Below are 12887 nucleotides of genomic sequence, written 5' to 3'. Positions count from 1 at the left end.
CCTCGATCCCCACCCATGGCGGGCCACGCACAAACCACGTGGAGCGCACATGTGTCGATCGGCGGCCTACCTCGCCCCTCTCCACCACCTGCTGCTACACTGCTCACCTCTCTCGCTTCAGCAGAGCAAACCCCTCGCGTTAAGCTTCCCCTACTCAGATGTACAGCGAACCGGTGATTAACTCTGGTGGTTCATAGAAATGGCGGAGGGGACATAGTGATCTCAGGTTCCGAAGACAATGCAATGTCATACAGTCCACGAGCAAAAACACAATACCTAACAAATTATGTAGAAACAAGAGTTCCTTTTCATTCAGAATGAAACTTAAGCGTGAGGATTATTGCAAACCACAATTTTTTTTTGCATCATCCGTGTAATTGTAGTCCTTGGAAAAGTACCGACACATGCAATTCAGAGACGAGAAACTATGCATGGCCCTTGTTTCTTACAGCTGGTATAGGAGCTATGACTATATACAAAGTGTGAACTCTTATGTATGGAATGGGACCTCACTCATCAGTAGCCTGGGAGGAAAACAAGGTGATCTTCACTAAAGCTCCAGTTGGCAGCCACTGATTGGCACATGTCTGATGAGATCAATAAAGATTCTCAATAGAGCGGAAGCTCGATTACTGGCATCCACACTGCTGCAATACAAAATCTAAGTTACAACATGCAATTTCAGACATTCCATCAAGGAACTACAATAAAAACGTGGTAGTATCACCAAGATTAAATGCTTAGAACAATGAACGAACTGATATAACACAGAGCAATCCCATCAACTGTAGATTGTAGAACAACTCACCTTGTAGATACTATGCTGAACATCAAAATTTCTGTATGATATTGTACACCAGCATGCACAATGTAAAACGAAAGGGGTACGTACTCATTAGGCATTTGCACATTATAGCAATTTACCTCCATCACACAACACTAATTAAGAGGGCAAGTAGCTGTGCAACAGATACTCGCCTCAGATTCAGGTTCCAAAAATATGACAGCACTAAACTGAATTACCAATAGTACGAAAATTCTACTCAACAGCATACTAAAAACATGCCATCATAATCACCCAATGTACCTCATTATGGCGGATGCCTTAACAATATAGTCTAAGGCACGCCCGAGACTTTGCCATCAGCAAAATGAAAGGGGGTAAGCATGAACTCATTAGGCATTTGCAAGTTATAACAATTTCCCATCAGAAAACACTAAGAGGGCAAGTAGCGTTGCAACAGATACTTGCCTCAGATTAAGATTCCCACAATATAACCGGACTAGCTATACTGAATTACCAATGGTCCCCAAATTTCTACTCAACAACAAACTAACAACATGCCATGATAATCATCCAATGCACCCTCATGTTTCTGGACACCATAATGATACATTCTAAGGCAGGCCCAACAGTTTACTGTAGGAAGGCACCCCAGCGCCAAAGACACCATATTAACCATGGGTAAACTGACTTACTTGTTATCAGACTTATCTGTGAAGGGGTCGCATATTCTCTCCGTAGGGTTATTATGAGCCAGGAAGCATATACGTGCAGAAGATCCTTCATGGTCCCACTCTGCAAGGTTTGACTTCAGAGCCTGTGAAAAAACAGAAGCATTAGCTTTGTTTCTTACTTTGATCTGTAGAAAGAATATCAGGAGTAAAAGAAGTACCTCAATTGTACCAGCAGTAGTCACGACAATCTTCACGTATTTGAACTTGAGTTCCATTGCAGTAGTGACCTAAATAGCCATAAATATTTGTTTCTTACATTGCTCACACTACCCATAAAATGACCAAAAAATAAGAATAATCCAATTATCCTAACAGTCCTCTGGTGTTGTACCAGACATGACAATCAGTTGGTTCCAGGTTATCGGATTACTATGAATGTTAGCCGTTCTGCTAATATCAAAAAGTACCAGGCAGCAGTATATGTAATAGGCTAAGGATTATGGCACCTCAGTCACTAACCTTGGGAATCTGGCTACAGGTGCCCTCATCATCATGAACTAGCGAATAAGCCTTGGCCTTATCCTCACCTTCGTAAGCCATTGAGTGGATGACATGTTTGTTATGAGTCACAATATGCAGTGAATCGACAACATAATCAATAGGCACTTCATCCCACGAAACCCTGCAAAGTAAATTAGATTCAGAGGCTAAACTTTTGTTCAGAAACACAGCAACAGGAAGATGAATAAGCAAGGCAGATGATAAAATTCATAATAAAGTGGTACTATGACAACTCATAACCAGATCCTCAACTTCAAGATATACCCATGGGCTATAGAAACAGAGATCACGAAACAGAAATATGCGACTATTATATTGTAAAAACCACAGCTGTAAGGCATCCAAGCATGCCATTTGAAATGCACAGAAGAAATGTATGTAATAATTAATACAAACTAGTTCATCTGAAACTATCATGTTTCGAACTTCAGAACTAAGGGAAAGCTACTACTGCCAGTAAATGTGCTGAATACTAATTAGTAAAGTATGAACATACAAACAAACAAAAGGAGCACACATGCCAAAACAAAGAGATCGATAATGACTATATGGAGGAAGCTTTATGGAACAAATCCAGAAGTAATCTAGATTACCGACACTTACTTCTATGCACTACAAAAGTTAGTCCAATGTACAACAAAGTACATTCAACCAAAGATCTTCTAAACAATTCCAAACCTCCGCCCCACTTAACATATTAATAGAGCTTACTTCTATGTTATACTGATCAATAAAATAAGGTACATTCTATAAGAAAAATTGCACTTGTAATTAGTAACAACAGTTCAGCATGTTTGGGACAGTAGGTACAAAAAAAAACTGCTCTTATCATGTACCTGTCACGGACTACTCGTACCAGAACTTCTTCATCGGCACCCTTGTTTTGCTTCTTAAAGGCAATGGTTCTGTCACCTTCGATCCTTAAGCTAATGACACTCTTTTTCCAGGCCTTTTGCTGCACAAGTAATGAAAGATATTGTAAAGCTCAAAAAAGAGAGGAGAACGGCCCTAGCTAGAAAAATATCTTACCATATCAGAGATAGGACAATCAGTGATTATGGCGACAAGATCGATAAATTCACTGTCAACTAGTGCTTCAGCAAGGCGCATCCCAAGGGCTCCAAAGCCTTGAGAAGTTGAAATGGAATCAATATTTATAAATTTATAGTGTAAACAGATATTTGACTAGGGTAAATGATTAGAACTTACCAATTAAACCAACTTTAAGCTTCCTTGCTTTATAAGTCAGCAACATGACAAATAAAAAAAAGATATAGAAAAGTTAGAGATACATCAACATTGGACATAACGTAGGGACCTCCGGAGTATATTTGTGCTTGTTTGGGTTTCGAAATAAGAGAAACTTTGTTGTCAGAAAAGAAGAAGGCGAAGAAGAAAGAAAATAACCATTTGCTAGGTTATTCATGGAAAACGTGAGGTGGCTTCTCTGGAACTTGGCTGGATATACTGTCACCAAGCCATCATAATCTGCAAATAAAGGAATATCTTCATGTTTATACAATGTTTGCAAGAAGAATATGTGCACCAATTTGAATCCATAACTAGTCTAAAGCAGGCTTCAGATTCATTTTCATCAAGTGGACAGAAAACAATAGTTTGGTGGATCAGTCAAAGAAATGATAGTCCTTCCTGCTACCCGCCAAATTATGCTGGCTACCAAGCTATAGCTGACAAAGGTGTGGGCGGTGTAAGCTGATTGCAGTTTAATTTCGGTTATGGCATAGCTTCAGTTCTGGTTACAACATATACATATAAATGAAATGCAATGTCATGAAGAAGCTCATATCTGCTAGTAACATTAATGAGATAATGTTGTTTCCCTGAGGAGGAAATTCAGTATAAGATAATCAGAACATGTAGAATTAATTTTCCTGATTAATGGAATGTGTGGCATGCTACTTAAAACATTTGAAGCTGAATCAGTCCCTACCTAGTAGGTAGGTATCAGTTCAGAGGCACCCGCAGACACCGAAGCTATACTTAACGATGAGATAATGTTGATAATGGTTTTGAATAAGCAAAGTAAGCTGGCTGAAGTTAAGTTTCGAATTACAACATAGAAACTCAAGAATATATGTATAAACGAAATGCAATGGCACAAATAAGCTCATATCTAACACTGACACAAATGAGATAATGTTGTTTCCCTGAAAATATTCAAAACGAATTCACTTTTTAGGTATCAGTTGAGAGTCTCCCGCAGACACCCAAATGAGACCAGCAATTTCTATTGCGTAGAACAGTCAAGAAATGAATTCGGAGAGGGGAAAACACAAGTACCTCCGCTGGGGACAAGTCTCCAGCAGACACCCAAAACAAACCCCACGCCAGGCAATTTGTGCTACATAGAACGCCAATTAATGGAGGCACCGAAGCTATACTTAACGATGAGATAATGTTGACAATGGTTTTGATTAAGCAGAGTAAGCTGGTTGCAGTTAAGTTTCGAATTACAACATAGAAACTCAAGAATATATGTATAATCGAAATGCAATGGCACAAATAAGCTCATATCTAACACTGACACTAATGAGATAACGTTGTTTCCCTGAAAAAAAAACCCAGTAGATTCAAAACGAATTCACTTTTCAGGTATCAGTTGAGAGTCTCCAGCAGACACCCAAATGAGACCAGCAATTTCTATTGCGTAGAACAGTCAAGAAATGAATTCGGAGAGGGGAAAAACACAACTACCTCCGCTGGGGACAAGTCTCCAGCAGACACCCAAAACAAACCCCACGCCAGGCAATTTGTGCTACATAGAACGCCAATTAATGGAGGCACCGAAGCTATACTTAACGATGAGATAATGTTGACGATGGTTTTGATTAAGCAGAGTAAGCTGGTTGCAGTTAAGTTTCGAATTACAACATAGAAACTCAAGAATATATGTATAAACGAAATGCAATGGCACAAATAAGCTCATATCTAACACTGACACTAATGAGATAATGTTGTTTCCCTGGAAAAAAGAACCCAGTATATTCAAAACGAATTCACTTTTTAGGTATCAGTTGAGAGTCTCCCGCAGACACCCAAATGAGACCAGCAATTTATATTGCGTAGAACAGTCAAGAAATGAATTCGGAGAGGGGAAAACACAAGTACCTCCGCTGGGGACAAGTCTCCAGCAGACACCCAAAACAAACCCCACGCCAGGCAATTTGTGCTACATAGAAGGCCAATTAATCGAGGGGATAGGGGGGGAACAGCTACCGAAATCTGCAACGGAGACGGGAACAAGGGTGTACAGCGATGCCTCATTGGTCCCCTTGAGCTCTGCAACGGTTCCCGGCCAGGAGCCCACCGTAGTCTCGATCAAGGCCCGCTCTCCAAAAGCGAACGGACGCTTAGGGGGCCTGCAGGATAACTGTACAAGCACGGTCGAGGAAGACCCATCCTCGCCGTCGCCTCGATCCACCTTGGCGACGTCTCCGCCGTACTTCTGGCACCTGCAGCGGAAGTGCACGCTCTTCCCCTCCATGGTAATCGGGAAGGGGCCCGTGGCGATGCGGGCCGGCACCGCGAGCGGCGCTCCTCGAGCGCGGAGCTGGAGGCGGGGGGTACCCATCGATCGCGCGGGCGGCGGCGGAGGCGGGGGCGGAGCGGGACGAGCCGGCGAGAAGCGCGAGCGAGGTGGTGGCGGAATTGCTGCGGGAGAAGAAGACGAGACGGAGCGGGAAGACAAGCAAAGCAAAATAAATTGGGGGAATCCGTTGGGGGCTTTCTGGAACTTTCTCAGAGTTTGGGGGAGCCAACTGCAATTTTGAGTCGGTTGTTAATTAGTTTGTTACGATTACCGTATCTTGTACTCTAACCGCCTGGCCGTTATGGTTAGCTGAAACGAAAGGAAAAGGAATTCTATTTCTATTTTCTTTTGCAACCAAAAAAAAAAAAGGAAAAATGAAGTCTATACTTTGCAACTAGTGACCAAATGGGCGCAGTAAAACAGAAGCAATCTTATTTTCCATTTGCTCAATGTCTCAGTGGCACATGAACTGCAGCAAGATCATATGAAATTATCTACAAGGACCAACTGGAGACACTGAAAACTGAAGCATCTGTCCAGAATATTGCACAAGATTTTTCTACAGTTGCTCTGAAACAAAATAAAACCCATTCTTTTATAATTTCAGTTAATGCCTTGAGGCTTATGAAGACACAAGACATACAATCTACGTGTAAATTCAATAGAACATGGTCACCCTACAGAATAGCAACAACAGCATTGCAGACAACTAAAACAGACATGTAACTAAAGAAGATAAAATTTCAACCACAAAAGAAATTAGAAACAAATTGAACCAGCTGCATGATATGCGCAAATGGTACATTCTGGTCAAAACAATGAGGAAAATCAAACCATATAGGAAAGCCATCAAGTGCTAGCGATTAGTTCAATGAATATGATGAGTGTGGCTTTCAGCACTGAACCAACTTCTTCCAAAATTTACCCCACGGCTAACTAGACACCAACTTTTTTTTTTTTGCGGGGGAACTAGACACCAACTAAGCACTATATAGTAAACTTTATGGATGGAGAGACCAACGCAACCAAGATAGAATTCGGAGGATGGCAAGAATTAGTTATAAGCTTCAGACCTCGGTAGCATGAGAATGGTTACAACCTGGCATTACAGTACAGTAAAAAACACCCGGGTGTACACATAAATGGCGGCAAAATGGAAGAGGCCATAAAGAAAAAAGTGTACCTCGATTTTCCCATGCAGAACAATCGATTTGCCAGATACATGTAGTTCATTTCCTCCCGCAATCCATAGCCAAAAGACCGAAACATGTTGATATGAAACAAAAATGAAACAACATCAGTTTGATACAGGAATGCATCTTAATTGTACTCCTTTAGGGGAACCAAGTATAAGGCATCAAATGCAGATAAAATTCAACAAGCACAAAGGGCATACATGCAGTTCTTCGATCATAGGGCCTTGCCAATTCCCCTTGCCTGTGTCCCTGATTTCTGAATGAGGTTAACATACTTGTGGAACTCGTCCTTAAAATTACATAAACCCAAAATAAAATGCGCCAATGTGAATCCGCGACAACAATATGTAGCACAGATACCTGATTATCGAAAGAAATGTTGTCTCGGTTAATACCCTTAGAAAATAATAGGCAAGTAATGGTGTGACAATTAAGTTTCAATGTGGGATAGAAACATTCTACTCCATGTATAAACTATGTATAGTATACATTGTCATAAAATTAAATACAGTATACATGCCTGGACATTCTCATAAAAGTTACTTCGTTGCGAAAGATGTAAGCATAAGTTTGCAGTTGATGAATTGAACTATTAACCATACCACGTTGAATAATTAAGCAGCACGCTCTGAAACATCCACGGAGAAAAGAGGGTAACCTAAATTATGTAGCATAAGTTACCTCAGATAAGCATTTCTCCGCTTGAAGAGGAAGATCCTTAGATTCTTCACAAAATTCATAGTTTCTCCTACAGAGGATGAAATGGAAAAAATCGACAAATCGCACAGATACATAAGTCATGGAACGAGAAAATTTGAGAATCACACAAAGTATAAGTTAACCAACTGATGGTTAGTACTGTCTTAACCTGAATACAACCTAACCATTATGAATCTATCTCCTAGTCTAACACAAGCAAACAAACGAAAGGAGTTCTGCATTAATTCAGCAAATCATGTTTCCAAGAGCTAAATGGCAAATAAACTGCAGTAAAACTATATGAAATTATCTACTATGACCAAATGGGGCAGCTAAACCGAAGCAGTCTTAATTTTCATTTTCTCAATGGCACATGAACTGCAGCAAAATCATATGAGATTACCTACAAGGGCCAACTGGAGACACTGAAAACTGAAGCATCTGTCGAGAATATTGCACAAGATTTCTCTAAAAGTTGCCATGAAACAAAATAAAACTCCCTCTTTTATAATGTGAGATAGAAACATTCTACTGATCCACTCCATGTATACTTGTCTAGTTTTTTTTTAGATGATGTATAACTGTCTACTCCCTCCGTCCCTTTTTAATTAACTCAGCTGTAATTTTGCGAAAACCCCCACGTTGTGAGTACTCATCTCCGCTCCGTCCCCGTCCGCGTGTTAGCTGTAATTGCCGTCCCGTGATTGACCGCATCGTTCAGAAAATATGCCTTAACCAACCAGTATCGTCCTTCTCCTCGCGACACCGCATCGCCATGGCCGTCGCCGGCGCCGCATCGCCGCCGCTCCCCGCCGCTCCCCATCTCCTTTTCCTCCGCGTCTTCTCACCAAGCGTCGCCCATCGCCGCTCGCCATCCCCGTCCCCTTCTCCAACCGATATCCAGAAGATCCCCATCTCCAAGACGCGGCTGGATCCTTGAAAAAAGGTTGAATTTTTCGACCTTTTCCACAGATCCGGTGGCAGCAATGCGAGATCAGCTAGCGGATCTCCATCTCCACGACGCTTTGTCCAGGTACGCACCTTGTCTGCTTGCTGCTGCGTCTTCTTCTTTATTGGGTGATGAATCTGGATTGATTTCGGCGAGCTGACGGCGGCGGTGATGAATCTTTATTGGGAGATTCCGACACCACCGCGCACGCACGCGGACGGAGCGGGGGGGAGCTGTCCAAAGCGCGTGATTCATTTCCTTCCTCATCGTACCAGCCTCGGTGCGTGCGCCACTCCACCGATCCCGTCCCCATCACCGGCGACTCGAGCGGGACGCAGGTGAGGTGAGTGACAAAAACGGCCAACCTACCACAAGTCCACAACGTCTCGTGGATCTAGGTGCGCAAGGAGGACTGATTTGATTTTTTTTGCTTCTGGTGTGGAATCCTTCACCCCACAGGCCACAGGGCGCGGCGTGTGTTGCGGAGCCATGGCCGGCGAGAAGAAGGTGTTCGGCTTCGAGGAGGTCGCCAAGCACAGCGTCGCCAAGGACTGCTGGCTCGTCATCGACGGCAAGGTGAGCCGCCCTCCCTTTGTGCCCCTGGAATTTAATATTTCTAGCAGCTAATCCTGCAGTTTCTGTACTAGTTGGTCTCGTTCTGGTTGCGAAGGCTGTTGACCTATAGATGCGATTCCAGGTGCTCTCTGTTTAGTGGATAATTCGAATTTTGATGCTTGGGGGATAGCAGATGCTAGGATTCTTGACGAGATAGAATTGAATCTGCTGGGATCGGATAAGCTTTGGAGTTTATGTGGCTACCGGCCCGTCCTGTGATTCTTGTTAAGCTTTTGCGCAATCCCACCAATCAGATCTGTTCAGCTGCTGATACTTAGCAAATTAGCAATACGAGGGCAAATAGGGTGTAAAATTAAATTCGAGACCGCTAACAGCATTCACTTTCATGCTGTTACATACATGTACCTTGTGCAATTTTCGATAGATCAAACAACCTGGGCTCGGTCCACCTGCCCTGGTGCAGTATCAGGATTTCGTTCTAGACGACCTCCTGGGAAAAATAATATTTAGGACGAAAATGTAATTTACCTTTTCTGAAACGTTTTCTCCTCGCTGAGTTAATTAAATAGGGACGGAGGGAGTAGTTGGTAACATAGTTCGCAGCCAACAGCCCAGATAATCTAAAAGTGGAGGGTTTCTTTGTTAAGCCGTGAAAGGCATATCTGAATACCACGCCCATGAACCGAAGGAGCCGAGTAATAAAACATTAAAAAGAAATTACCTTAAATCAAACTTGGCATGACGATCCGACTTGGCAGCAATCTGAAAGAAGTCCATATAGCCCCACAAGTTTTGTTCTCAGCATTCCCTGAAGTTCAAACTAGCATACTTAATCCTCCAACCAGCCAAGCCAAATGACCCCCAAATGACCCCCGGGACTCATCTTAAGCTGTTTTGCTAGGCAGTTTTGTGCAGGTGCCAGTGACATGGTGCTAGTGTGGCCCTGCAACTGTTTTGCCGATGTGCCCCTCTCCCATCCTCCTCCGGCGCGTGACCGCGCCTCACCTCCACTTTCCCTCCTCCCTCCATGCGACCGTAAGAGCCAGCCTGCCGATGGACATCGGCTCAGCAACGCTGGACGACACTGTGAGCAGAAGCGCCCGGGAAGCGTTCGTTCTTGCTTCTTGGACTTGTTGACGGCGGCGAGGGAGATGTGGTCGATCACCATCTCGGCGTCGCGTCGTGCGCACGGGTGGTTCGCGGGCGAGGTGAGTGGGTGCAGGATGAGTTACCGCGCCGAGAACGCCGATGGCGGGGCGGTTCTCCTTGTTGAGCGCGTCGGCCGCGTGCTCGTGCCTCCGGCGCCGAGCCGCCCGAGCGGAGCACCTCGAGGAGCGCCGGAACAGCTCCCGCGCAGACGATACGCACCTTGTTCGCCGGCTCGAGGGAGAGGACCAGCGCGGCGGTCGCGTCGCGTCGACGCGCGCAGAGGAGTTCCGGGGACTGAGCAGCACACGCCGGAGCGCCGCGAGGCGTCAAGGCTCTGCGAGAACGCGGCGCCGCCGCGCTCAGCGCGTCCTGCGGCATTGGCATCCACGTCGCCAACCCGCTCGCGCTGGCCCCTCCCTCCTCCCCGTCGCGCCTTTCTTCAGCTCGGTCTCCGACGCGGCCAAGCCCCCAGATTGAGCCTTTCTTCAGCGCGCTCGTCGACGCGTCGCGCCTACATGGTGACGCGCTCGGAAGATTCGGCCGGGGTGGCGCGGGCTCTCGGTGGCCGGCGGCAGAAGCCCCTGGAGGCGCGGGGAGCTGCGAAGCGGTGGTAGATTGAGGGTCCAGCGCCGCGGGGGCTTGCCGACTGGCGGCAGGGTGTAGCAGCGGCCAGCGGGGACCCTGGCACGGTGGCGTGAGAGCATCTCCACTCTCTCCCCACAGACCCCCACGGCCACTTTTTTTCATCCAGACGGCGAAAAACGGCTCACCCGGTTCCTCATTTTGATCCGGATTTGAGTCTATTTTCGTCCGGACTCCTCATGCCATCCCCGGAACCCCGGGGAGCGCTCGGGGACTCCGGATGAAGCTAAACCAACCGCCCACGCCCACATGTCTCCTTTTTCGTCCGGATTCCCCGAGCCGTCCTCTTTTTCCCCGAGAAACGCCGCTTGGGGAGCACACGACTGGAAATATACTGCCCCCCACGCCAAATCTTCCTCCAATCCAGACAAAAATTTCGCCGGATTTTTGCGTGGGGAGCGCCAACGAGTGGGGATGCTCTGAGGATTGAGGAGTGGCGACTGGCGAGGGCATGTCGGGACTCGGGAGGTGGAGTAAATTATGCGAATCAACCATTATTGAGGCATTGCTAGTTTGCTACTCCCTCCGTCCCAGTTCGCAAGGCAAATCGATGTGTCTCGAGTACCATTCTTGAATTTTTTTTCTAAAAACTACTACAAATCGAGCAAATAGTAGTCTAACAACATTTTAGATGTAATTGCACCAGAGGTACAACAACTTGTTCTCTACGTGCATTTTCATACAACAACTCTGAAAGTGTGTTCAGGTGGTACAAAAGGTTGTCCTGGACGAGCACCGGTGGTACAACTTGTGTTTGGAGTTGCCACGCATCCCCGGCACCAGGGTCAAGTCATTTTTGCAGACAAGTCCTTCTTGAATTGAAGATTTTGTGTGCGACCTCTCGTATCTTTCCCCTCTCCTCTCGTCTCGTTCCCCTCTCCTCTCCTCTCGTCTGAACCCTAGCGGAGAAATCAGGGCGGTGATGCATGGCGGACCAAGGGGAGGGGAGCATGAAGAGCACCGGCCGGCCGCCGCCGCTAGGGTTTGCCCGTGCTCGCAACAGAGGGCCGCGGTGGAGGGGCAGGCCCGTTCCCCCAACACCTGCTACTGCTCGTGGACATGCGGCGGCGGAGGAAGATGGTGCTGCGGAGGAGAGGGCGGCGACAGAGAGGAGGGCTGCGGAGGAGAGGCGTTGGTGTTATGACAAGCTCTACCAGAAGTTCATGCTTATGTATTACTGCCTTGCGTCGGAGGAGGAAAGGGCAGCCATGGCAGAGCCCAATGGCTGGCGGCCGCCAATCCCAACCAATGTAAGCTTGGAGGAGCAGGTTCGCATCATGGAGGCTCAGGTCGACAGCATGCGGCAGCCTTCCCTGCCACCACCCCCAGCAAATTGAAGGAGGAAGACATTCGCATCTGGAACGAGAGAGATCCATGGGCGACGATGACAGGTGAGTACTACTGGAAGAATGGCGATGGTTGGGCAATGGAGTCGGCGACAACACGAGGATCATCTTCTCCTTCAACACTGGTGAGTGAGTGTTACATGCTTTTTGTGTTGTGTTTAGTGCAATTCAGTTAAAGCTAGGACTGAGTTGGTTTGTGTTTGCATGAAGAAAAATCCAAGATCACGAGTTGAACAATTGCAAGAGGAGAATTCATTGCTGCTGATGAAGCTAAAGGTTGTGGAGCTAGAGCTAGAGATCATGAAGGCCGAGAACAAGAAATTGCAGAAGAAGCATATGCAGGAGCTTAGAAGCAGGGATTGGAGGGAATTTGTAATTCTGTGCTTGTTCTATGTTAGTTTTACTTGTTGCTATGATCAGTGGGAGGTAGAGATCAAAACCATGCTTGTTGATGTAATGTAGGTGGTCAATGCTTGTTGAGAACAAAATCATGCTTGTAACCAACTATGACTATGGAATAAATATGAATTTCTTCAGTAATTGAATTGCATTCATGCAGTAATGATAGAATTTCAAAAATTGAAGGGTGCTAACATCATTTTTGTAGCACTAATAGCATTCAAGTGTTTACAAATTTAAATCTGAAACATAACTCAGTTCTAGCATCTGAAACATCATCAAGTTATTGCATTACAAATCTCACTGAGGTGCAGTCTGACTATTTTGAATTTCTTCTGGAATGTGATCTGCCACTGCCTCAT

General features: G+C 45.5%; 1 protein-coding gene across 2 annotated transcripts; it reads right to left on the bottom strand.

Moving 5' to 3' along the window:
- Window positions 1-212: 212 nt before the first annotated feature.
- Window positions 213-7040, bottom strand: LOC124654599. 2 transcript variants are annotated; one of them, XM_047193595.1, is made up of 9 exons: window positions 6966-7040; window positions 3427-3507; window positions 3229-3255; window positions 3049-3146; window positions 2856-2974; window positions 1978-2140; window positions 1677-1745; window positions 1480-1601; window positions 213-647 (listed from the first exon to the last, which is right to left on the bottom strand). In XM_047193595.1, the coding sequence occupies exons 1-9, from the start codon at window positions 7036-7038 to the stop codon at window positions 551-553; spliced, it is 849 nt and encodes a 282-aa protein (XP_047049551.1). In that variant the 5' UTR covers window positions 7039-7040; the 3' UTR covers window positions 213-550. The 2 variants fall into 2 exon arrangements, with proteins under 2 accessions (XP_047049551.1, XP_047049552.1); XM_047193596.1 differs by lacking the exon at window positions 6966-7040 and adding an exon at window positions 6753-6942 and having other exon boundaries at window positions 216-647.
- Window positions 7041-12887: the final 5847 nt, after the last annotated feature.

The sequence above is a fragment of the Lolium rigidum genome, chromosome 5 (genome assembly GCF_022539505.1).
Source record: "Lolium rigidum isolate FL_2022 chromosome 5, APGP_CSIRO_Lrig_0.1, whole genome shotgun sequence".
NCBI lineage: Eukaryota > Viridiplantae > Streptophyta > Magnoliopsida > Poales > Poaceae > Lolium > Lolium rigidum.
This window is presented reverse-complemented; position numbering and strand designations above follow the sequence as displayed.